The sequence below is a fragment of the Bombina bombina genome, chromosome 9 (genome assembly GCF_027579735.1).
Source record: "Bombina bombina isolate aBomBom1 chromosome 9, aBomBom1.pri, whole genome shotgun sequence".
NCBI lineage: Eukaryota > Metazoa > Chordata > Amphibia > Anura > Bombinatoridae > Bombina > Bombina bombina.
Genome location: NC_069507.1, coordinates 155,981,843 through 156,008,986, shown reverse-complemented (window position 1 = coordinate 156,008,986; position 27,144 = coordinate 155,981,843). Strand labels below are relative to the sequence as shown.

Genomic DNA, 27,144 nt, shown 5'->3' with positions numbered 1-27,144 from the left:
GAAGACAATGCACTAGCACTTAGTCTGAACTTCAAATGAGTAGATTTTTTAAAAATAAATTGCAAAGTTATGTCTATTTCCACTCCCCCTGTACCATGTGACAGCCAATCACAAATGCATATACGTATATGCTGTGAATTCTTGCACATGCTCAGTAGGAGCTGGTGACTCAAAAAGTGTAAATATAAAAAGACTGTGCACTTTTTGTTAATGGAAGTAAATTGGAAAGTTGTTTAAAATAACATGCTGTATCTGAATCATGAAGTTTAATATTGACTTGAGTGTCCCTTTAAAGGGACATGAAATCCAAACATTTTCTTTCATGATTCAGATAGAGAATATAATTTTTTTAAAAAACGTTTTCATCATACTTCTATTATAACATTTGCTTTGTTCACTTGTCATTCTTTGTTGAAGAGATATCTAGATAGGTAGCGCGCACGTTAGGAGCACAACATAAGAGGAAATAGTGCTGCCATCTACTGCACTTGCTAATGTAGAACATTTTTGCAAAACTGCTGCCATATAATGTTGCAGACACATACACACTCTTGAACGTGCCTTCTTGCTTTTCAACAAAGGATAGCAAAAAAACAAAGAACATTTTAGAACAGAAGTACTTTGGAAAGTTGTTTATTTCGTGATTCAGATGGATCATACAATTTTAAACATTTTGAGTTTTATGTTCCCTTTAAAGTGGTGTAAAAAGGGCAAAAAGAAAATGATGTGTTAGATCATATTATTATTGTATGCTTGTTTCATTGTAACAATGTGATTCAACTCCCGCAATGCACTACTGTGAGCCAACGACAAGAGAAACGTGTAACCCCCAAGGCAGAACACAGAGTAATCTGAGATGTCATCGCAGAAAATGCAGCATGTCTGCAGAAAGAACAAAAACTGTTAGCACTTTATCTTCTCAGTGCTGCTCCACATTAGGCTGTTCTTTTTAAACAGAGCTGTTCTCTGGCTGCATTGTATAAGTTTTCCTTAACACAGTGCATTCAGAGCAAAATGCTGTTTGAAGACAACAGTCAAATATGCAGTAGTGCTGCATTGCAGCAGTGCATTGATTTTTGTCTGGCTCTGAGATTTTTGCAAGCTCGTTCCCTAGCTTTTCACAGTCTGCGAAGCTGTTTTTCTCTGAATGTAAGATGTTCGTATGAGCAATGCACCTTTATTACTCCATTTCTATGTTAGACTAAGTGAAAAGGAAACCAATTAATTCAAGAGACATTTTACAATTACTTTTTTTGTCTGCAGCTAATCTGCAATGCAATTTTCAACTACTGCACTAGATTATAAAACTTTAAATATTGCTTTATTCTCAAGTTAACCAACACATTGCAATTGATCTGGTGCTTTAGTGTAACTGACAAATTTACAATTTTATTTTATTTAAAAATGACCTGCAGAAACATTTTTCACTAAAAAAATCTCAGCGCAGAAAGTGAAAAAAAAGTTCTGTCTCTGGGCGTGTAACAGTCAATCAGCAGCAAACTCCCAGTAGTGCATTGCTGCTCCTGAGCTTCCCTAGATGTGCTTTTTAACAAAGGATATCAAAAGAACAAAGTAAATTTGAAGTAAATTGAAAAGTCTCTTAAACTGACATGCTCTATCTAAATCATGCATGTTTAATTTTTGATTTTTTAATATTCCTTTAAGATGATCTAAAAAGGACATTCCAGACAAAACTCAATGCATTTTTGCAATATATTTGCACTAGCAAAAATGCTTTCAAGTAAAGCTTTTACTGTGCACATACAATTAAACATATCTAGATATGCTCTATTCACAAGCCTATCTCATCAGAGAACGGTAGGCGTCTTGCATTGTGTTGGTATGACTGAATTTACAGCATACAAGTCACTGCCAGCTCTCTGACCAGACACAGTGTTTAAAATGCTGATGCATGAAGCATGCTTAGATATGCTTCACGTGCGCATGCACAGTACATACAATCTATAACGGAAAACAGTGATAACTTCTGCTAATAAAACTCCATTGCAAAAATACTTAGAACCAAAACTAAAACGCACTGAAGTATCTTGCAATTTTGTCTGGGAAGTCCCTTCAAAATTGTTGTTGCAAATTCTCTCTAAGACATTTCATACAAATTAACAAAGGAACCCAATAAAGATGCACGTGAAAGATATTGACATAAGAAAAGATCATAAAATCGTAACAATATACCAAATCTGTTTGTTTTTGTTTTTTTTAGTTTAAGAAAAAAAAAGGATAATGAATTATAACAAACATTTTAAAGAAATACAAAAGTGTAAAAAACAAATGAGGATTATTTGGTCCTATTATAAGTTATAACTGTTATAAACATGTTTACTTCTATGAATCTGTTCCGATTTCTGTGTCATTGTTTTTTTATAATTGCATTTAGAGCCAACCATGAAACATATGAAGATATGGATTTGTGAGTACACATTGCATGTGATTAGTCAAAATGAAGTGTGGTGCATTCACACCAATCAGTCTGTTATGTTACAAGATCCGAAGTGCGTAAGGAAATCCAATCTTAAAGGGACATGAAACCCAAATTTTTTCTTTCATGATTTAGAAAGAGCATGCAATTTTAAACAACTTTCTAATTTACTTCTATTATCTAATTTGCTTCATTCTCTTGATATACTTTGCTGAAAAGCATATCTAGATAGGCCCAGTAGCTGTTGATTGGTTGCTGCACATAGATGCCTTGTGTGATTGGCTCACCCATGTGCATTGCTATTTCTTCAACAAAGGATATCTAAAGATTGAAGCAAATTAGACAATAGAAGTAAATTGGAATGTTGTTTAAAATTGTATTCTCTACTTGAATCATGAAAGAAAATTGTTGGGTTTAGTGTCCCTTTAATCTCAAATTCAAATACCCTCACAAACAGACATTTTTTAAGAATTGCAATAAAATGTTAAAATCATTACGGTGGTGCTAAAATATCGCCATTTCTTTTACATATTTAAATTCCCAGTAACTCCTTGTTTGCCAAGGTGGTTTGAAATGTTTTGCCTTTTTTGGCAGCTAGAAAGTTAAAGGGACAGGAAACCCCAAAATGTTCTTTCATGGTTTGGATAGAACATATCATTTTAAACAACTTTCCAATTTACTTTTATTATCAAATTTGCTTCATTATCTTGTTATCCTTTGCTGAAGGAACAGCATTGTATTACTGACAGCAAGGTGAACACATCTAGTTAGCCAATCACAAGAGACAAATATGTGCAGGCACCAATCACCAGCTAGTTCCCACTAGTGTAGGATATGTGAGTAGTCTTTTCAAGCTTGGTATAGCAAGAGAAAGAAGCACATTTGAAAATAAAAGTGAATGTAAAAGTGGCTTAAAATTAAATGCTCTATCTGAATCCTGCAAGTTTAATTTTGACTTTCCTATCCCTTTAAAGGGATACTAAACCCAATTTTTTTCTTTCATGATTCAAATAGAGCATGAGATTTTAAGCACCTTTCTAATGTATTTCTATTATCAATTTTTCTTTGTTCTCATGCTATCTTGATTTGAAAAAGAAGTACTGTAAGCTTTAGAGCCAGACCATTTTTTGCTCAGCACCTGGGTAGCACTTGCTGATTTGTGCTAAATGTAGCAATCCAATCAGGAAGTGCTACCCAGGTCCTGAACTAAAAATGGGCCGGCTCCTAACCTTTCATTACTGTTTTTTCAAATGAAGATAACATGAGAACAAAGAAAAATTGATAATAGGAGTAAATTAGAAAGTTGCTTAAAATTGCATGATCTAGCTGAATCATGAAAGAAAAAATTTGGGTTTAGTGTCCCTTTAATCAATATGATACATGTTAAAATACAAGCAAACATTTAATATTATTTTTATATTTTCAGATGTTTACACAAAAACACTAAAGCAAGACATTAAAGGGACATTGTATTGAGGCACACAGCTGATAGTTCATTGTATTCAAAGCTAAAACAGAAACATGCTTTCAAATGGGCTGGGGTCTCTCTCTCCCACCCACACTGAGAGGTTGATTGCTGCTGCTGTCTCTTGTTTACAAAGCTTTTCTATAGAAAATCGTGCAGTATTGTATAGACAGCAGCTTCAACAGGCACTACTTCAGTTAACAAAATAAAGGCGAGGGGGCTAATTGTAAACATTTTAATACACTCCAGCAAAATTGATAATTGCGAACATATTAAAGGGGAGAAAAAAGTAAAGTGGTTTTATAAAAGAATTATAACCTAGCCTGTGTATCAAAAATGTCTACGGACCACTGTTAAAGAGGAACAACATTTCAATTGACTACCGCTTTAGTACAGCAACCCATTTGCCTACAATCATGCTGTCTGCAGAACTGGTATTCTAATAATTTCTTGTCAAATGTAATATCCTTATAGAATCTTAAACGGCAAGAAGCGCCATTTCCCGGCTTACAGGTTCTGTGCCGTTGCCAACAATGTGTTTGGCCCATTTATGAAGGCGGCTATACAACGGGTATCCTTTGTTTTCCCGGTACAGATAAACTCCTGTTATCTCATTCCACTGTGGGCTTGGTTGCTCCTCACTCACTTTGTACTCGTTAATAAGCTCCTTCTCTTCTTTGTCCAATGAGACAAAACCAAAAAACTGTTTTACATTATTAGCAGCGAGAATCTTAGCGTGGACTTCAGACGTGCGATTGAAGAGATCTTTCTCACAGGTGCGATACTGATTCCAATACGCTTGCTGGTGATGGCTTAAAGGTGAAGAGCAATGTTGGACACACTTGAGTAGAAATATTGAAGATGCCACTATCGCAATCAGCATCCAACCAAGGAACTATAATGAAGAAAAAAAGTCAAACACTGTGAGCATGCTATTTACCAAAGATTCAGGTGTAGAAAACAGCAGCAAACTTATCAGGCACGAAACACAGGGATAGACTTTTCCAGGAACAAAAGTATAAAAGATTAGTTCCAGCCACGAGTGTTCTTTAAAGGACCAGTAAATACAGCAGATTTAGATCATCAACAAATGCATGATGAAAAGACAATGCAATAGCACTTAGAGGCCTATGAATCAAAGGTCTTGCGGACCTGATCTGATAGTGCGGATCAGGTCCGCAAGACCTCGCTGAACGCGGAGAGCAATACGCTCTCCGTATTCAGCATTGCACCAGCAGCTCACAAGAGCTGCTGGTGCAACGCCGCCCCCTGCAGACTCACGGCCAATGGGCCGCCAGCAGGGAGGTATCAACCCGATCGTACTCGATCGGATTGAATTGTGGCGATTCCTGTCCACCTGCTCAGAGCAGGTGGACAGAGTTATGGAGCAGCAGTCTTTAGACCGCTGCTTCATAACTGCTGTTTCTGGCGAGTCTGAAGACTCACCAGAAACACGGGCCCACAAGCTCCATACAGAGCTTGATAAATGGGCCTCTTAGTCTGAACTTCAAATGAGTAGTAGATTTATTTCTGACAAATTTCAAAGTTATGTCTATTTCCACTGTATCATGTGACAACCATCAGCCAATCACAAATGCATATGCGTATATTCTATAAATTCTTGCACATGCTCAGTAGGAGCTGGTGACTCAAAAAAAAAAGTGTAAATATAAAAAGAATGTGCACATTATGTTAATGGTAGTAAATTGGAAAGTTGTTTAAAATTGCTGCTCTATCTGAATCATGAAGGTTTAATATTTTGACTTGATTGTCCCATTAAAAAGGGACCTTTATTCTCATCTCATATCAGCGTCCAATGTACAACAAAGCAACAATATTTCTGGCCTGAAATTAACCCTTAGTCATGACTAAAGGCTGATTTCAGGCCCGAAACGTTGTTGCTTTGTTGTACTTTGGAGCCTGATATGAGATGAGAATAGAGGTCCCTTTAAAGGACACTCGTGGCTGTAACCAATCTTTTATAAGCCTGCTATTTACAAGCATACTGTCCTATAGCTATTAAAGGATCAAAATACAAACGTATTCAATTATGTCTAAAGGGGAATTATAGTGCACAATGTGCCAGACTGCATGTGCCCAGCATACAGTTTAATATACTTTCTACTATATAAATGCTTTATAAAATAAGTTTTTTTTTAATTATTTTAATAATTGAGAGATTGGCCCATTTTACATGCATATGGAGCCACTGTTGAAGCATACAGAGCTGCTGATTTGTGCATATGCAATGTGCAAGAGTGACAAGCACCCATATATTGAGCAATAATGTCCACTTCAGGACTTGTTTTAGATGATTATTTGATGTCACATATATACTATGCAGCTCTAGCGTAATGACCAGCACCATACTGGGTGGGCGACCCATCGCTGGAGGGGGGCGGGACCACTACGCTACAGAATTTTTTATATCTGAGAGCAGCAGGGAGGTGGAAGGAGAGAACACTTAGAGGGTAGGGAAAGGATCGTGGATGGGGAGGGGGTAAATGAGGGAGGGAGGAGGGAGCTGGGCAGCTATACTACAGAATTATTATTTTTTTTTAATTAAAATACATTTTAAAAAAAATAGAAAACTGGGTACTGGCAGACAGCTGCCAGTACCTAAGATGGCAGGAATTAGCTAGAAAGGGAGGGTTAGAGAGTTCTTTGGAAGGGATCAGGGAGGTGGGAAGGTAAGGGGGTCATCCTACACTAAGGAGAATAATATATATATATATATATATATATATATATATATATATATATATATATATAGTGTAAAACTGCATACTGGCAGACTGTCTGCCAGTATCTAAGATTGGGGTGACCATTGGGGGGTAGGGGAGGGAAAAGAGCTGTTTGAGAAGGATGAGGTAGGTATCAGAGGATGGGAAATGTCAGGTGGGAGGGTAATCTCTACACTAAAGCTAAAATTAACCTTCAAACCTACCTGATTAACTGCCAGGAATAATACAAGTGTGGTGCGCAACTGCAATTAGTGGCCTTCTAATTACCAAAAAGCAATGGCAAAGCCATATATGTCTGCTATTTCTGAACAAAGCTGGTCCCAGATAAGCATTTACACCCATTTGTGCCATGAAGCTGTGTGTAAATAATTTCAGTGAGAATCCTAAAGTTTGGTGGTGAAATGGTGGCATGAAATATACCGAATGGGCCTAGATCAATACTTTGGGTTGTTTACTAAAAAAAATAATAATAATATATATATATAGTTTTAATAGGTATTTTTTTTTAAAAGGGCTCTATTTCTGTTTAAATGGAGTGATGGCAAAAATGCTCTGGTCTTTTCGGGAAATTTTAGTCTGAAATGCCCAGTCCTTAAGAGGTTAAAGGGGAAGCAAATACTTTGAGAGTGTGATAAAAAATAATTAATTTTGTGTAGTAAACAAACTTTGTATTATTTATTTTGCCCCCTTATCCTTTCATTAAAATTCTGAACGTAGTGGATTTTCCAGTTTTGAAAAAAAGAATGAGAACATGGAAGACATCACAAATGGTAACCTTACCACTTTTGCCTCTATTACAGTTTTGAGTAATAAGTAATAATAAAGTATAATTAAAAAAATAAACAAAAATAGATGTAACAAAAATAATCACCTGAGATTCATACTTTAGTCTTCTTATCACTTCTTCTTTAAAGGCGATGACTTCTGCTGGCGTATCTTTGCAAGGGAATCGAGCCATAGTGTCAGGTCCATACCCAAGCGGGAAGTTATGAAATGAGGTGACTTTCAGGAACTCACTCATGGAGCACACATAGGCTTCACCACGGAGCAGTGAGATCACAGACCATGTGATAGGAGCCACCGCTGCTCGGCCTATAATGGACCCAAAAAGTAATGATGTGGCCGGCACAGAGCAGTTCTTTAGCGCCCTTGTTCGACATTCTGCCACCATATTCCATGTGTTGTTATTTAGTATTATGCCAATTAGAAATAGCACAAGAGCTGGGACTCCAATTGCAGCTAATCCATATAAATAGTTCCTTTCTGGAGAACAAGGGCAGTGAAACGCCACTACAGAAAATAACTCCTGACTTCCCACTGTTCCCAGTGCAATTAGTCCATTAAAAATCATAACATCTTTGCTTTTAAAAAATAGGGCGAAGAATTTCAGGTTTTCGGATATTAAGGCAGCCATATTGTTTGTTTTTGATTTTACACCCTCGTTGCTGAAGAAATTTGAAATATTCAAACTGAAAGAAAAAAGGATTTAAAAAGTGTTTAGGTTTTTTTTTTTTCAATTTTACAGAATCTTTTAATTTCACATTTTATAATGAAATTAAAATAAACAATTTCTATCAGAGATGACTCAATTTAAATAATTACTTCATTTTTTTTTAAATGTAAAATTACACTTTTTAAATAAATACCATAAAACTATTTTTGTAAATTGATGTTATTAGTCTTTAAAAATAATTATGAATGATTCAATAAAACCTTTATACTGCAGCTTCTAAGCAGAATCATTGCTAAGTATTAGCAAACTGGGCAGGTGTATGCACGTGTTAGTAACAGAGAGCTTGAATATGTCTGTAAGCTTGAGTAATATTTATACTGCAATGTCCCTTTAACCCCTTCCCACCCTTATGACGTTCTATGCCGTCCTAACCGCACTGGGCTTTAAAACCCTTAGGACGGCATAGAACGTCATAGCCTTTTGGCTGTACTAAATCCAAAGGCTCTTCCAAAATGGGATTGTGGGCGGGAGGGCGTGCCAAGCTTCATATGCACTCCCACCCATAATTGAAATAACACGATCGCATGAACAAGCACGTGATTTCAATTTTTCACTTACTTGTTTACATCGGATTCCCCCCCGATGTAGACAAATAAGTACGGGCAGGTAAGGGTTAAGGCCCAGTTGTATACAGTTAGCTTCAAAATCAAAACAACTTAAAGGGACAGTAAACCTTTAACTTTAGTTCCCAATAAATTAAAATATACAAGTTATTATATTGATTCATTTTACTATGCAGGGCAAAAGCGCAGTGGAAGCGTTTAAATAAGTATTTTATACTTACCCAAAAACGCATCTTCTGTCCGCCTACGAGTTTGATTATTTTTTTCAATATTTACTGTCATAGCCCCTGCAGCCAACAGCAGAGCGAACGTCCGTCTTCTGCAATTTTGACAGCGCGCGTTCCCTCTCCACGTGCGCATGCGCATTACACTCAGTCTGCAGCCGTATACACTGAATCTCAATGCTTCATCGTGCATTGAGATACTGTGTATCTGAATGAGCGGTGAGTCACTCCTATTGACGAATGAGCAACTAAATAAATAGAAAGTAATGTTTTATTAAAGACTTATTTTTGAAAATTAAAATTTTTATTTCATATTACATAATGCTAATGATAGTTTAATGATAATGCTAATCATGGTTGAACTGCGCATGCGTAATAGAAGTGTAAATGCACGCTCCGGATCCAAAAATGGGCGTATTGAAGGTAATGATTGACGTAACGGCAGCGCTGTCAATGAAAAACAAACATATCTGTGGCTGCATGGGCGGATAGTGGATATTGAAAGAGGTAATTATTTGAACTGGTTTTAAAACGCTTCCATAGCACTTATACTCTGCAAACTGAGTTCAATCGTTACAATATTAATGTTAATTATTATATATATTAATAGAGGGGTTAAGATTTACAGTCCCTTTAAACCCCTTCATGCAAGGTGCAAGTGTTTAACATCACATGATATTAAGGATAATGGGGGACTGACTGAAATGCTAGGCACTCCCCCCAGTCCGATTAAATAAAAGGAAGAGGGTGCAGGACGCCTAAAAAAGTAGGACGTTCCCTGCCGTCCTAAAGGCGTTAAAGCCCATTGCTGTTAGAACGGCATGGAACGTCCTACCGGCATTAAGCGGTTAACAAAAGCATTTTTTAAACACACAAAATATTTTTTAACATTTTTAAAATAGTGCTTTTTTATATGCATGACAGAATTGAAGAGCTTTCTGTCCCTTTAACGTTTGATTCTTATATGCTGAAGGTTGATGCTTCCGTTACAAATACAGGCAGTTTTATCTTCGATTTTTATTTTTGGATCCATTGAAATGCTTGTCAATAAAATTATCGTTTCAGTCTGAAATCTCAACTCTCTCCCCTATCAATATTTTTATAACCTCCTTAGCGCTCACCGCTTATGTCTCGATCCTCTGCCTATCTGTATACAGCAGGTGGCAGAGGCAATCAGAAGCTGTACCGCCCCCTGTAGTTTTGGATGATGGAGCATGTGTGTCCGCCTACTATATGTAAATGGGGCTGGTACAGCTCTGCACATAGAACTCTGCGATCCGACATTACAACAGGCAGTAGCATCTGACTGCCTGTACCATTGTGTAAGCATTAGGCCATGGATAAAGACAGGGAGAGTCAGTGATATGGAGGGTTTTAAAAATATCAACAGGCGGAGAGTTGAGGTTATGGACTGGGACAGAGTATACATTTTATTAAAGAGACTAAAACCCAGATTATTTTTTTCAGGATTCAGATAGAGTACAATCATAAAACAACTTTAAAATCTACTAAATTCTTTTGAAATCCTTTGTTAAAAATCAGGGGGTCGATCCGATATAAATCGTCGCCCGCAAAAGCCGGCGACGCCAATATTTGCGCGGGTTTGGTATCACATATACGGCGTAACCTAGAAGTTAAGCCCGTATATTTCTGCCGTCGCCCGTAGTTTTTTGGGCCATAGGCAGGTATACCAAACCCGCGCAGTTTGGTATCCAATATGCAGCGTAAGGACTTACGTGGCGAAAATGGAGAAAACTTACTCCATTTTCACCTCGCCACAAAAAGCAGCCGTAAGAAGCCTTACGCTGACTATTGGAGCCCCGTAACTTCCTAAACTGGCTGCTAAAATAAACCTAACACCTAACGCATGCGCAATGTCTATCTCCCTGTCAACCGCGATCTTCTAAAATAAACCTAACACCTAACGCATGCGCAATGTCTATCTACCTGTCAACCGCGATCCCCCCCCCCGGAATCCCTAATAAAGTTATTAACCCCTAAACCGCCGCTCCCGGACCCCGCCGCCATCTACATAAACTAACCCCCTACTGTGAGCCCCTAAAACCGCCGCCATCTACCTTATCTATCCCCTAATCTGACCCCTTACACCGCCGCCACCTATATAAAAATTATTAACCCCTAATCTAATCCCCCTATACCGCCGCCGGCTATATTAATATTATTAACCCCTAATGTAAGACACTTACACCGTCGCCATCTCTATTAAAATGATTAATCCCTTATTTAATCTACCTACCCCGCCGCCAGCTATATTATCTATATTAACCCTAAGTATATTATAGTTAATATAGGTATTACATTATATATATTAACTATATTAACCCTAATTATATTAGGGTTAATATAGTTAATATAGTTACTATAGTATTTATATTAACTATATTAACTCTATCTAACCCTAACACCCCTAACTAAATTTATATTAAATTAATCTAATTCATTTATAAACTAAAATATTCCTATTTAAATCTAAATACTTACCTATAAAATAAACCCTAAGATAGCTACAATATAATTAATAATTACATTGTAGCTATGTTAGGGTTAATATTTATTTTACAGGTAAATTGTTAATTATTTTAACTAGGTATAATAGCTATTAAATAGGTATTACCTATTTAATAGCTACCTAGTTAAAATAATTACCCAATTACCTGTAAAATAAATCCTAACCTAAGTTACAAATACACCTACACTATCAATAAATTTAATAAACTACAAACATCTATCTAAAAATACAATTAAATTAACTAAACTACAAAAAAACAAAAAACACTAAATTACAAAAAATAAAAAAAAGATTACAAGATTTTTAAGCTAATTACACCTATTCTAAGCCCCCTAATAAAATAATAAACCCCCAAAATAAAAAAAATTCCCTGCCCTATTCTAAATTAAACAAATTTCAAAGCTCTTTACCTTACCAGCCCTTAAAAGGGCCTTTTGTGGGGCATGCCCCAAAGAATTCAGCTCTTTTGCATACAAATACAATACCCCCCCCCCATTACAACCCACCACCCACATACCCCTATTCTAAAAACACCCAAACCCCCCTTAAAAAAGCCTAACACTACCCCCCTGAAGATCTCCCTACCTTGTCTTCACCACACCGGGCCGAACTCCTGATCCGATCCCGGCGATGTCTTCCTCCAAGCGGCAAAGAAGAATTCTTCCTCTGGCGACGTCTTCCTCCAAGCGGCAGCAAAGTCTTCATTCTTCCGGCGGCATCTTCAATCTTCTTTCTTCGCTCCGCCGCCGCGGAGCATCCATCCCGGCCGACTGCTGAACTACGAATGAGGTACCTTTAAATGACGTCATCCAAGATGGCGTCCGCCGAATTCCGATTGGCTGATAGGATTCTATCAGCCAATCGGAATTAAGTTAGAAAAATCTGATTGGCTGATTGAATCAGCCAATCAGATTCAAGTTCAATCCGATTGGCTGATCCGAACAGCCAATCAGATTGAGCTCGCATTCTATTGGCTGATCGGAACAGCCAATAGAATGCGAGCTCAATCTGATTGGCTGATTGGATCAGCCAATCGGATTGAACTTGAATCTGATTGGCTGATTCAATCAGCCAATCAGATTTTTCTAACTTAATTCCGATTGGCTGATAGAATCCTATCAGCCAATCGGAATTCGGCGGACGCCATCTTGGATGACGTCATTTAAAGGTACCTCATTCGTAGTTATGCAGTCGGCCGGGATGGATGCTCCGCGGCGGCGGAGCGAAGAAAGAAGATTGAAGATGCCGTCGGAAGAATGAAGACTTTGCTGCCGCTTGGAGGAAGACGTCGCCGGAGGAAGAATTCTTCTTTGTCGCTTGGAGGAAGACATCGCCCGGATCGGATCAGGAGTTCGGCCCGGTGTGGTGAAGACAAGGTAGGGAGATCTTCAGGGGGGTAGTGTTAGGCTTTTTTAAGGGGGGTTTGGGTGGTTTTAGAATAGGGGTATGTGGGTGGTGGGTTGTAATGGGGGGGGGGGGTATTGTATTTGTATGCAAAAGAGCTGAATTCTTTGGGGCATGCCCCACAAAAGGCCCTTTTAAGGGCTGGTAAGGTAAAGAGCTTTGAAATTTGTTTAATTTAGAATAGGGCAGGGAATTTTTTTTATTTTGGGGGTTTATTATTTTATTAGGGGGCTTAGAATAGGTGAAATTAGCTTAAAAATCTTGTAATCTTTTTTTTATTTTTTTTAATTTAGTGTTTGTTTTTTTTTGTAATTTAGTTTAGTTAATTTAATTGTATTTTTAAGATAGATGTTTGTAGTTTATTACATTTATTGATAGTGTAGGTGTATTTGTAACTTAGGTTAGGATTTATTTTACAGGTAATTGGGTAATTATTTTAACTAGGTAGATATTAAATAGTTAATAACTATTTAATATCTATTATACCTAGTTAAAATAATTAACAATTTACCTGTAAAATAAATATTAACCCTAACATAGCTACAATGTAATTATTAATTATATTGTAGCTATCTTAGGGTTTATTTTATAGGTAAGTATTTAGATTTAAATAGGAATATTTTAGTTTATAAATGAATTAGATTAATTTAATATAAATTTAGTTAGGGTTAGATAGAGTTAATATAGTTAATATAAATACTATAGTAACTATATTAACTATATTAACCCTAATATAATTAGGGTTAATATAGTTAATATATATAATGTAATACCTATATTAACTATAATATACTTAGGGTTAATATAGATAATATAGCTGGCGGCGGGGTAGGTAGATTAAATTAGGGGTTAATCATTTTAATAGAGATGGCGGCGGTGTAAGGGGCTTACATTAGGGGTTAATAATTTTAATATAGATGGCGGCGGTGTTAGGGGCTCACTTCAGGGGGTTATAGATATAATATAGCTGGCGGCGGGGTACGGGAGCGGCGGTTTAGGGGTTAATAGCTTTTTTATTGTTAGGATAGTGAGGGGGGATAGCGGATAGAGGGTTAGACGTGTCGGGCTATGTTAGGGAGGCGTGTTAGACAGTGCGGGCTATGTTAGGGAGGCGTGTTAGACAGTGCGGGTGTTTTAGACTTTAGTCAGGTTTTATAGGCGCCGGCAGTTTCTAACGTGCCGTAAGTCACTGGCGACGCCAGAAATTTGTACTTGCGCAGATTTCTGGACATCGCTGGTTTGTCAGACTTACAGCACGTTAGCATCTGACGGCGACTTATATGGGATGGCTCGAGTTGTGAGCTGAAACTGTGGGCGACACCGGTTCCCTCGCTTGCGCCGCAAACTGTGATCTATATCGGATCGCGTCCAAGGTAGGTAGGCTCAGGAGCATATTAATGTCTGAAGCATTATATGGCAGCTATTGTCATACACCTGTAAGCACTAGTTATGGTCTTCCACAAAAGATTAAAGAACAACTGGATAAATTGGATAATAAAAGTAAATTAGAAGGCTTATTTATTTATTTACATTGCACACTCTCTCTGAATCATAAAGGAAACATTTTAGGTTTTATGTTTATTTAAAGTATATTTCAATGGTTCAAAAAACAACAAATTTTTTTAAAAAAACGGGACTTTAGCATGGACATGTCATCCCATTATATAATGTAAGAATGTGTAAATGCTCAAATAACCACCCATTCCAGACCACGTCACCAATGGATATAACATTAAATGCATCTTCTTGTATTTTCTGGTTTTTATAAATATGTTTAACAATGTAATAATATCTATAACATTTTAAATGCTTCAAATAAATTTGTATGTGCTTAACTCATATTATGAATATTATGTTTACAATTGTATGTATGTACAGTATATATGTTTTTTTTCCCCCAGGACCCAGTTGTACACATTAAGGCCCTTATCTCGTCTTACTTTATGATTATAGGCTTCAACAAACCCAGGCACCAGGGAGCCACTGTTGCCTTAAAATTAGGCCCTGGCACCTTGGTTTTTAGTCCCCAAGACATCCATGGGTGCCCGATACATCTTCCTGCTAACATTAGTAAATATTTTCAATATTTGTTGCTCAATTTATCATTTAAAGGGACAGTCTACACCAGAATTTGTGTTGTTTAAAAAGATAGATAATCTCTTTATTACCCATTCCCTAGTTTTGCACAACCAACACAGTTATATAAATACACTTTTTACCTCTGTGACTGCCCCCTTATTTCAGTTCTTTTGACAGACATCCATTTTAGCCAATCAGAGCTGCCTCACCTGAACTCCACGTGCGTCACACAGTATTATCTATATGACACACATGAACTAACACCCTCTAGTGGTGAAACACTGTCAAAATGCCCGGAGAGAAGAGGCGGCCTTCAAGGGCTTAGAAATTAGCATATGAACCTCCTAGGTTTAGCTTTCAACTAAGAATACCAAGAGAACAAAGCAATATTGGTGATATATGTAAATTGGAAAATTGTTTAAAATTACATTCTCTATCTGAATCATGAAAGTTTATTTTGGACTAGACTGTCCCTTTAATCAATCGATGTTTAATTATGCAATTAATTTGCGCATTGAATAGCTTAAGTGACATTTATAAATAAAAGATGTTATGTTATAATATTGCAAAGTAATACGCTGCCTCCCCGGCTACTTCATAATGCCAACCGGCTGGAATATATATATATATATACATATACATACACATATATATATACATGCATATATACACACACAACCACACACACACAACACAAAGTCTGGCACTTTTTTTTCTTTATTAAGAGCAAAATGGAAGAGTTAGTGACATTAGGTCAAATCGTGATAGGCCCAGGACCAGATTAGGGTCTCTTCCAAACTGGGTCCCTAATCTACTGCCACACTATGCATGTCTTCCACCAAACACACAACGCATGTCTTCCACCAAACACACAACGCATGTCTTCCACCAAACACACAACGCATGTCTTCCACCAAACACACATTGCATGTCTTCCACCAAACACACATTGCATGTCTTCCACCAAACACACAATGCATATCTTCTACCAAACACACAATGCATGTCTTCCACCAAACACACAATGCATATCTTCCACCAAACACACAATGCATGTCTTCCACCAAACACACAATGCATGTCTTCTACCAAACACACAATGCATGTCTTCTACCAAACACACAATGCATGTCTTCCACCAAACACACAATGCATGTCTTCTACCAAACACACAATGCATGTCTTCCACCAAACACACAATGCATGTCTTCCGCCAAACACACAATGCATGTCTTCCACCAAACACACAATGCATGTCTTCCACCAAACACACAATGCATGTCTTCTACCAAACACACAATGCATGTCTTCTACCAAACACACAATGCATGTCTTCTACCAAACACACAATGCATGTCTTCTACCAAACACACAATGCATGTCTTCTACCAAACACACAATGCATGTCTTCTACCAAACACACAATGCATGTCTTCTACCAAACACACAATGCATGTCTTCTACCAAACACACAATGCATGTCTTCCACCAAACACACAACGCATGTCTTCCACCAAACACACAACGCATGTCTTCCACCAAACACACAACGCATGTCTTCCACCAAACACACAACGCATGTCTTCCACCAAACACACAACGCATGTCTTCCACCAAACACACAACGCATGTCTTCCACCAAACACACAACGCATGTCTTCCACCAAACACACAACGCATGTCTTCCACCAAACACACAATGCATGTCTTCCACCAAACACACAATGCATGTCTTCCACCAAACACACAATGCATGTCTTCTACCAAACACACAGATACAAAAATTAGACCATCACCTGGTTGTTAATATTAAGATTATAACAACCATCAAGAACGAGCTTTTATGTATAAAACCATGACTTAAATCAAGTCTTACTGATTAGGGATTTACATTGTGATTTTAATTGATTTGATTTAAATAAAATCCACTAGTTGGATACATTTGAGCCAATTAAAAAAATGAAGTTCTGCACCATATGTCTATTTTTACATCTGGTCTAAAACAGCATTTCCTTTCATTTTTGTGCGAGCGTGCTTCCTTTTGATTATTGCTATTTATATGTGCAGGAGAATATGATGCAACAGAAAGTCTATTTGGCGACACTGCAAGAAAAAATAAATAAAAATAATAATAATAAAATGTTTAGAAATGCCACAATGAATTATACTTGCAAGGGAGATATTAAAGGAACATGAAATACAGTAAAATTGCATAATTAACAAATGTAGAATAAAAAATACTGCAAAAAAACCCCCCAAAACTCTTTAAATGTTCAAATAAATTGTAGATTTATGTCTTACAAATTTCCTTCAACTTTCCTGATCCCTGAAATATGAAATCCATCAGCCAATCACAGACTCAAGTACATATATACTGTGAACCCTTTGCACATGCTCAGTAGGAGCTGGTGCCTCAAAGTGTTTATATTAAAAAAAAAAAAAAAAAAGGACTGCACAATTTGATAATGGAAGTAAATTGTCATTTTTGAAAAAATAAACAATACAAAAAATGCATGCTCTATATTACAGGGGTCAGCAACCTTGGCTCTCCTGATGTTTTGGAACTACATTTCCCATGATGCTCAGACAGCCTAAAGAATGTCTTAGCATCATGGTAAAAGTAGTTCCAAACCATCAGGAGAGCCAAGGTTGCTGACCCCTGCTCTATAAGAATCATGAAAGTTTAATTTTGACTTCCGTGTCCATTTAATTGCTATATATATACTGATGAGCTGTCTCATATAAGAGAAAGTATCGCAGATCCTAGGCTATTTCACAAAACATATTTTTTGTATGAAGGAAAAATACAAATTTAGTTACCATGAGCCAAAAATAACAGTCTTGCAACCAGGATGATAGCTCAGTGACAGACGCAGGGCCCAGACACTAATAACAACTTGAAAAAAGGGGAAAGAAGCACTATTTAGGCACATCTAGAAACCATAAGGGGGGGAATGTATTGTGTCCCATAATATGAGAGGTAAGGGGTTTAAGTGAAAGTAAAGTTTACCATATTGGAATATGGCTTTAGTTTAATTGACTATAAACAAGTTCAGTCGCTAACTTTTTATTTTTTACATTTTTGGAAATATTTATATAAATGTGATCTTACTCTGCGGTATCTTCCTCCGCCCCCTCCCTTTCTTCCGACTTCATTGTTCTTACTTTGATCAGCAGTCCCACCCGCTGCATACGTAAGGAAGCGTGCTCGTACTCAAGTAATTAATTTATGCGCAATCTTACGATCTCCGCTAAGATACATACTAACAATGAGTCACTAAATTCATTGTTTACTATTTTAGCGGAGATCGTACTAGCAGTGTGTCGGCATTGAGGGATTCCCCAAAGACTACAACGAGCAAAACTTATAATGTAAGCATAGTAGGGGATTCCCTTTGGTAATGCGCATGCGGCTTGCATGAAGGCGCTTCGAGAGACAGAGTTCAGAGTTAGCCGCATGCGCATTACTGATTTTGACGCCAATAGGGGACCCAATCAGTTTGATACGACTAGATTCGCCACCGCAAAGGAAAACATTTTTTACATGCAGTTGGAGGATCGCAGAGAGACTTGGGCAAACTTATTTATATTTATTAAAAAAAAAAAAAAAAGCATTTAGAAAAGGCTGCAAATAAAATGATTAATTAAAGTAACCTTTATTTTTAATATATATTTGAAATATTAATAACGTATAGCCTGAGTTTACTTTCACTTTAACCTTACCTCTCATATTATGGGACCCAGTACATTTCTAACTCTATGCACTAGGCACTACCCCCCTATAGGCACGTTGTTTCACCTTAGGAGGGATAGGGGTGTGTGTATCCTACCCTTATTTCCCTGACTACTACCAGGGATTATTTGCATGAACAAATAACAACTTCCCATCCTTCTGAATTCAATAAATTGATGATCATTAAAGGAAAATTATAATGTAACTTTTAAAGAAATAGAATAATTCACAGCCACTGCTTTGAGGTTCACAATGAGGTTAGAACTTTATTTGCTCCTTAAAGGGATATTAAACACAAATCGTAAGCTGCATGATAATTTACCTTCATATTTGAGAGTAATGTTGCACTGAATAATGCATTTTGACAAATGAGCACAGGTTGATTTTTTTTTTCTTTTAGTGACTTACTTCCCTGTACCCCTGAACAAAGGGACTCTTGCAAAACAATCACAAACTAAGACACATATGTAAGATATGAGTAGTAATTGTTTGCACGTGCTCTAAAAGGAAGAAGTTGGGGTAGTTGCTGAGGATGTGCATCTGGTGTAAGGTTTGGGCAGGTGGCTTTAGGTGAATTACAGCTTTGTGTTTCACCAGTAGCCAAGGAGTCTACTGGCAGCTAAAGGGATCCAATTACAGTATTATTTATGTAACTGGCAGCCAATAGGTTAGCTGTATCAGAAATATATATTTATTAGGTGTAATAATAATTTACACTATATGGTATGTGAACACCTGATCATCACAGTTTTATGAGCTTGTTGAACAGCCCATTTCACAACCATGGGTATTAGGAGTTGCCCCCTCAGCCATGTTTTCCTGGACAGTTATGAGTTATACATACTGCAGGGTGTACAGGGAGGAACATGCATTGTGCCTCTGAACAGAACATAGTGCTGCTGGACTATTCGTGTTCCTCCCTGCACCATGTGTAACGCATAATTGTCCAGGAAAACATGGTCAAGATAGCATCCCCCACCCATCCACATTTTGGCTATAAAAGCCTCCACTCTTCTGGTAAGGCTTTCCACAAGGTATTAGAGTGTGACGTGGGAATTTGTGAGGTCCGTCACTGATGTTGGCTGAGAAACTGGCATTCCAATTCATCCCAAATTTCTTCATTGGAGTTGAGGTCAGGGTTCATGGGTGCTGCTATCTTTTTTTTTACACAGCTTTTTTAACCCTTTCCCACCTTTAGGACATTCCATGCTGTCCTAACTGCACTGGGCTTTAGCGCCATTAGGACAGATGGAACGTCCTATCCTGAATCCATAGCCACTTGCACAATGGGATCGCTGGCTGGAGGGCGTGCCTAGTGTCATAGGTTCACATTATCGCATGAACGATTGTGTGATTTCAATTTTTTCTTATTTGTTTACTTTGGAACTTTGCTCCAATGTAGACAAATAAGTCCCGCCAGGAAGAGGTTAATTGCTAGTGCTGCAATATTCATTTTTTCACAATATATGATGTTCACAATGGTCAAAACTAGCTATTTGGAATGAAAAAATAAAAGTAAAGCAGCTATATGTAAAAAATGTATTACACAGCAGGTTAACCCTTTCATGACCAGGTTAAAAAGTCTACATCGGAACAGCGTTCCGATGTAGACAAATTGAAATCACGCGATTGTGCAAAAGATTGCGATATTTCAATTATGGGATCGGGTCTGGGGGGCGTCCCTAAAACGCTAGGAACGCCCTCCAGACCGCGATCAAATCCTGCAAGCCTAGTAGGCTTCAGGACAGCCGTTTGCGAAGACGTTGTATTCCGTCATAACGGCTTTAAAGCCCAGTGCCGTTGTGATGGAATACAACAGCATAACAGCATTAAAAGGTTAAATAAATCATTGGGAACACATCAAAAGGGAGAAATTGTTTACAAATAGTGCACACAATGTTCTAATTCATTGCACTACTGATTCTGTAATTGTCTGTTTAATCCCTGCAAAACCAAAACTGCAAGCACTGCAACTAATGAGCGGAACACAGCGAGAGATCTGAGGGGTTGTGCAAGTGGTACTGACTGACTCACCGGCTACTTCCTGCTCAGGAACAGCAGTACTCTGCAGCTCCTGTGTGGGACTTATTGCAATGCAATGTAATTGCAATGTATTTCTGTTATCTTGTTAGATAATAAAATCTCAGACAAGTCTAAACATTTTTAAAAGAAATTTAAATCGTGTTTGTTGAATTTGAAAAATCCATATATTGCTAAGTTGTTTTACTACACATAAGTGTTTCTTTGTTCTTTTGTTATCTTATGTTGAAAAGCAGGGATGTAATTTGAAGCCCTATATGGCAGCAGTTTTCCAAGAATATTCATTTGCAAGAGAACTAGATGGCAGCATTATTTCCTGCCATGTAGTGATCTAGACCAGGGCTTGACAAACTCAGGAGCCTGGGAGCCACTGGCTCCTAGAATTTTACCCCTGGCTCCTAAGTTTCTGGGTTATTCTCCATATATCTATATACAAATCCAACTATCTGGCTCCTAAATATTCTTACTTGCTACTAATTTTTAAACAGATTTGTCAAGCACTGATCTAGACAACCCCCTAGGTATCTCTTCAACACAGAATATCATGGTAACAAAGCAAATTTGTTAATAGAAGTAAATTGGAAAAAAAAATGGTATGCTCCGCCTGAATCACAAAAGAAAAATGTTGGGTTTCATTTCAATTTAAAATTAGGCCCCAGTGTTTTGGTTTAGAGTCTCCAAGATATCCATGGGTGCCCCACAATTCCCCCGGCTGGCACCAGTCATGTGTATGTGAGTTTACACTTCTGGCTCCTAAATTTACAAGCTGGCTCTTACATTTTGAACAAAATTGTCAAGCCCTGCATAAATATATTAATACAAAATGCTTTAATGTCCCTTTAACAGAACTGTTTTAAAGTGATTACAACTTCTGTTAACTTACGTTACACATATGTTAAAGGGACACTGAACCCAAATGTTTTCTTTCGTGATTCAGATGGAGCATGAAATTTTAAGCAACTTTCTAATTTATTCCTATTATCAAATTTTCTTCTTTCTCTTGGTATCTTTATTTGAAATGCAAGAATGTAAGTTTAGATGCCGGCCCATTTTTGGTGAACAACCTGGGTTGTCCTTGCTGATTGGTGGATAAATTCATCCACCAATAAAAAAGTGCTGTCCAGAGTCCTGAACGGAAAAAAAAAAGCTTAGATGCCTCCTTTTTCAAATAAAGATAACAAGAGAACGAAGAAAAATTGATAATAGGAGTAAATTTGAAAGTTGCTTAAAATTGCATGCTCTATCTGAATCACAAAAGAAAAAACATTGGGTTCAGTGTCCCTTTAACCTAGCATTATTTTATTTTTTTAGGGAAATACAAAAACATAAACCATAATTGTTCCTTAAAGGACCAGTAAATAAAGTAGATTTGCATAATCAACAAATGCATGATAAAAATACAATGCAATAGCACTTAGTCTGAACTTCAAATGATTAGTAGACTTTTTTTCTGACACATTTTAAAGTTATGTCTATTGCCACTCCCACTGCATCATGTGACAGCCATAAGCCAATCACAAATGCATATACGTATATCCTGTGAATTCTTGCACATGTTCAGTAGGAGCTGGTGACTCAAAAAGTGTAAAAATAAAAAGACAGCACATTATGTTAATGAAAGTAAATTGGAAAGTTGTTTAAAATAACAATCTATCTGAATCATTAAAGTTTAATTTGGACTTGAGTATCCCTTTAAAGGATAGTCTACTTGATTTTTCTTATTGCTTAGAAAAGATAGATAACGCCTTTACTACCTATTCCGTAGCTTTGCCCCACCAACATTGTTATATTAATATACTTTATAACCTCTAAATCTTTACTTGAACTCGCCTTATCTTAGTGCATTTTATTAGCTTTTCACAGCCAGGCAGCACTAGTTCATTTGTGCCATATAGATAACACTGTGCTCACTCCCATGGAGTTATGTGGGAACCAGCACTAATTGGCTAAAATACAAGTTTGTAAAAAAAAAAAAAAAACAACAACAAAAAAAAACACTGAAATAAGGGAGTAGATTGCAGAGGCTTAGATACAAGGTAATCACAGAGGTAAAAAGTGTATTAAAGGGACAGTGTACACCAATTTTTTTTTATATAACTGCATGTAATAGACACTAATATAAAGAAGAATATGCACAGATACTGATCTAAAAATCCAGTATAAAACCTTTTAAAAACTTACTTAGAAGCTCTCAGTTTAGCACTGTTGATGATGTTAGGCTGGGACACCCAGTGAAAGGAGCTGTGAAATCAGGAAAAGCAGACACCCCCCTCCCCTACATATGAAAAGACCCTTTAGACAAACAGGAGTAGCAGGACTCTGTAGACCTGGGTCTACATCTGATACTTTGGGCCTTGATTAGCAGTCTAAAAATCAGCACAATGTTATTTAAAAAAAAAAAAAAAAATAAGCAAATCTATGTATTGTTACAAAAACACTCCCAGGTGGGCTATATAAATGGATCATCTACAAAACATTTATGCAAAGAAAAATCTAGTGTGCAATGTCCCTTTAATATAAGTGTTAGTTGTGCAAAACTGGGGAATGGGTAATAAAGGGATTATCTATCTCTTTAAACAACAACAATTTTCAAGTAGACTGTCCCTTTATTCATTCAATCAGTATCAGCTTTTGATTAACTAGATACATTGTAATTGAAATTAACTCCATGGGGCATCCATTTGGTGGGTGTATACAGCATCTGCATACCAAAAAAAAGTCTGAAAGACTGCAGACTCTAGTAGACAGGGGCCAGTAAACTTAGTGTCTTGTATGTTTCTTGTACTCTGTGTATAGTGCTGGAGAGTCAGTTTGTGCATTACTAATAAATATATTTATTATTATATTAATAATACGCTCATAGGAGCCAATCACATGGTAATTATGCTTCTCTGCACTAGCACAATAGGAAAAACAGTGCATGTACACAAGTGCACGCCTTTTTAGACTCCAAGATTGTTCTTGGGCATGTGCATGAGGTCTTATTCTCAGAGTTAAAGGGATACTAAATCCAACAAAATTCTTTCATGATTCAGATAGAATGCAATTTTAAGCAACTTTCTAATTTACTCCTATTATCAATTTGTATTTGTTCTCTTTTTATCTTTATTTAAAAAGCAGGAATGTAAAGCTTAGGAGCCGGACCATTTTTGTTTCAGAACCTGGGTTACGCTTGCTTATTGATTGGCTGAATGTAGTCACCAATAAGCAAGTGCTATCCAGGGTTCTGAACCTAAAATGGTCCAGCTCCTAAACTTTATAATTCCTGCTTTTTAAATAAAGATAGCAAGAGAACGAAGAAACACTGATAATAGAAAGTTGCTTAAAATTGCATGCTCTGAATCATGAAATAAAAAAATTGGCTTTAGTGGCCCTTTAGAAAGGCAAAATCAGTGAACAGCATGCTATTGATATTTATGTCTCTATGAAGAAAACGGAAGAAATTGATAGTAAACACCAAAAATGTTATCGTTTAAAAAGATAGATAATCCCTTTATTTACCATTCCCCAGTTTCGCATAACCAACACTTATATAAATAAACTTTTTATCTCTGTAATTACCTTTCTATCTAAGCTTCTGCATACTGCCTCCTTATTTTAGATCTTTTGACAGACATGCATTTCAGGCAATTAGTGCTGACTCTTAAATAACTCCACGTGCATGAGCACAATGTTATTTATTTATGTAACATTAACCTAGAGACATCTGTGAAAAAATATAAAGGATTTTAAAGATTTAATCTCCCAAAACTTTACTTACCTTACCTTCCTTGCGGTTGCACCATTGTACTAAATGTAGTGCTTTTCCCTGCTTTCCCTTTGCCAGAGTGCTCTACATTTAGCTTAATGGCGCTACAGTGCGCCTGTGATGCGCTTTTGAGAAAGAGAAAAAAAAGAAGAGCAGAAGAGGCTGGCAAGAAAAGTTAGGTAAGCACAGTTTTGTGGGGTTAAATTTTTAGAATCCTTTTTTTTTCCCTCCAGGTGTCGTTAGGTTAATGATACATAATTCTGCACATAGTGCAGAATTATATAACATATTTACACTACTGTCCCTTTAAAGATATGTTTCTTAGGGGGTATCTTTAAAGAAAATGAGAGGGAGACATACAGACTATATACATTTCATATTTGTTGCAGTTCAGGTTATCTTTTGTAAAAAAAAAAAAAAAGAAAAAAAGAAATAGAATGTCCAAACACTTCACTTTGCCCCAAGCCCGGTCTCTTTGTGTTCCTTTACACGCAAAGTTATCTTATTACAAACATGAACAAACCTGTCTTATTGCTTACGCTTACACTTTCCAGGAAGTTAACAGGAAGAAAAAGTGGATAAAAAACAGTTTTTCGGCTACAATACCTGTCAGGCTAGGTGATATCTAGGTATGTGCATACACCCGGAATGCGGCATTCATTTCACAAACAAACCTTGAATATGGCTGCAACATTCAGATATTTTCTGCGCCAGATATATTAGTGCGAAAGTGCAACACACAAATATCTGTGAAAATCCAGCTATTTCTGTCTTAAAGGGACATGCCACCCACATTTTTTCTTTTATGATTTAGAAAGAGAATGCAATGTTAAACATCTTTCTAATTTACTTATATTATCTAATTTGTTTTATTCTCTTGATATTCTTTGATGAAAAGCATATCTAGATATGCTCACTAGCTGCTGATTGGTTGCTGCACATAGAAGCATCATGTGATTGGCTCACCATGTACATTGCTTTTTCTTCAAATAAGGATATTTAAAAAAATGAAGCAAAATAAATTATGGAAGTAAATTGTAATGTTGTTTAAATTTCTATTCTCTATCTGAATCATGAAAGAAAGATTTTGGGTTTAGTGGCCCTTTAAACTTTAACACGAATATATCCAGCACTGAAAATAGCTGAATGCCTCTGGCCATATACAGCATTTGTTTGTGAAACAAATGCAGAATTCAGAATTTAAAACACATATGGCTATTTTATTTATCAATTCTTTCAATGAAATGGTTAATAGTCCACACATAAGTGATTTGAGCCCCCTTTGTCAATGAAAATAGCATATTATAAATTGTGGTTTGCAAATTAATTTGAAATTTAGGAGCCAGGAAGAATTTAGGAGCTTATCAAGGGTGTCTGCATGTAGATATTTGCTAAAAAAACCCAAATAAAATGTAATCCAAAATACAACTTACATTTTTTTTCCAAAAAAAAAAATAACAGCACTGCAGTGCAATATGGGATACAATCCAAAATAAACATTTGCAGGCAACTAAATTGATAACTAGATATACATAATGCAGAGATAATGAATTATTGATTGTTAGCATATGTAATTTAACACTTAAAACATAAGTAATGGTACTAATGCACTAAGCAAGAATCAATACAGAGTATTTATGCCTCATAAAATAGATGATAGTTTTGGATTGTTTAAAATACATGATTTGATCTGCATTTAAGTGATCTATATAAAAAAAATATTATTATTATATTTAACCTCTCTGGCTTTACTTTTAAGGCTGTTCCATACCTTAGAAACTTTAATTCAAAAGTTTATAATTATATTCTATTTGGACTATCCATCATCAGTCACAATACAGAAACATCATTCACTCAAAAGTGAAACTGGATGTTAAAGTTTTACAATTGAAGAAGGGTCTGCAGGTCAACCTCTTTTTTTATTATTTAGTTTTTCAATATATTTTACCTCTGACATAGCAGTGATCTTATGCAGCATAACAGAAATATTGCCATCACTTTTTGATACACTTTATCTACTGTCCCAAAGACATCAAATGTGTGTTTTGTTATTTCATCTTGTGTTATTTTAACCCTTTCATTAATGTACTGATAAAAAGCAAAGGCTACTCCTCACTTCCGGTGGATTCCAGTCCGCTATGCGCTATCAAATAATTGATTAATCACGTGGTTGCCGAAAGCTCTAATTAGGCGCTTTGGGAGCATAGAATTTACTCAGAGCACTAATTTCTATTTGCTGCATTCCAAAACTTCTCTCTGTTTTAACACGTCCTCGAATTATAAATTAATCTATTCAATGCATAATAAAATGCACAGAGAAGGCATATTTAAAGTTTCTGCTATAAAATGGTTTCAGCTTTTGGCAAAGTTCACTTCCTTAAAAACATGAAGATTTTTTTCCATTTGTCTGCTATTTTAGACTAAAACTTTGAGCAGCTGCAAATGTAAATAAAACCACATGCATCCTGTTCCCTTCATATGCAGTTTATTTGTGCTAACTTAAATGCTTGACACATGCAGAAGAAAATAAAACATTTAAATTCTAACTTACTTGCAACTTTGCAGGACTTCAACGATTGTACCATTATTATTCCTTCTGCAGAAATGTACTGGAGAGAGAGTGATGCCTTGCAGCCAGGGAGGGGAGATCACTAGTACCACAGA

At 36.6% G+C, this 27,144-nt stretch overlaps 2 protein-coding genes across 2 annotated transcripts in view; both read right to left on the bottom strand.

The window, feature by feature from the left end:
• LOC128640104 (calcium homeostasis modulator protein 2-like) overlaps positions 1-27,108 on the bottom strand; it is a 90,711-nt gene extending 63,603 nt beyond the window's left edge. The window contains exon 1 of the mRNA XM_053692447.1: positions 27,032-27,108. The gene's annotated coding sequence lies outside the window, so the exon portion shown is untranslated. The remainder of the gene's footprint in view (positions 1-27,031) is intronic.
• On the bottom strand, positions 618-27,144 carry LOC128640106 (calcium homeostasis modulator protein 2-like). The gene is made up of 3 exons (XM_053692448.1): positions 27,032-27,144; positions 7,518-8,115; positions 618-4,797 (listed from the first exon to the last, which is right to left on the bottom strand). The coding sequence occupies exons 2-3, from the start codon at positions 8,058-8,060 to the stop codon at positions 4,381-4,383; spliced, it is 960 nt and encodes a 319-aa protein (XP_053548423.1). The 5' UTR covers positions 8,061-8,115; positions 27,032-27,144; the 3' UTR covers positions 618-4,380.

What these genes read in the sequence shown, in the direction of transcription:
- LOC128640106 (XM_053692448.1), bottom strand. Translation starts at nt 8,060, where the DNA reads ATGGCTGCCTTAATATCCGAAAACCTGAAATTCTTCGCCCTATTTTTT. An exon ending in GACTAAAGTATGAATCTCAG is followed by an intron (nt 4,798 to 7,517) that starts GTGATTATTTTT and finishes TCTTCATTATAG; the next exon opens with TTCCTTGGTTGGATGCTGAT.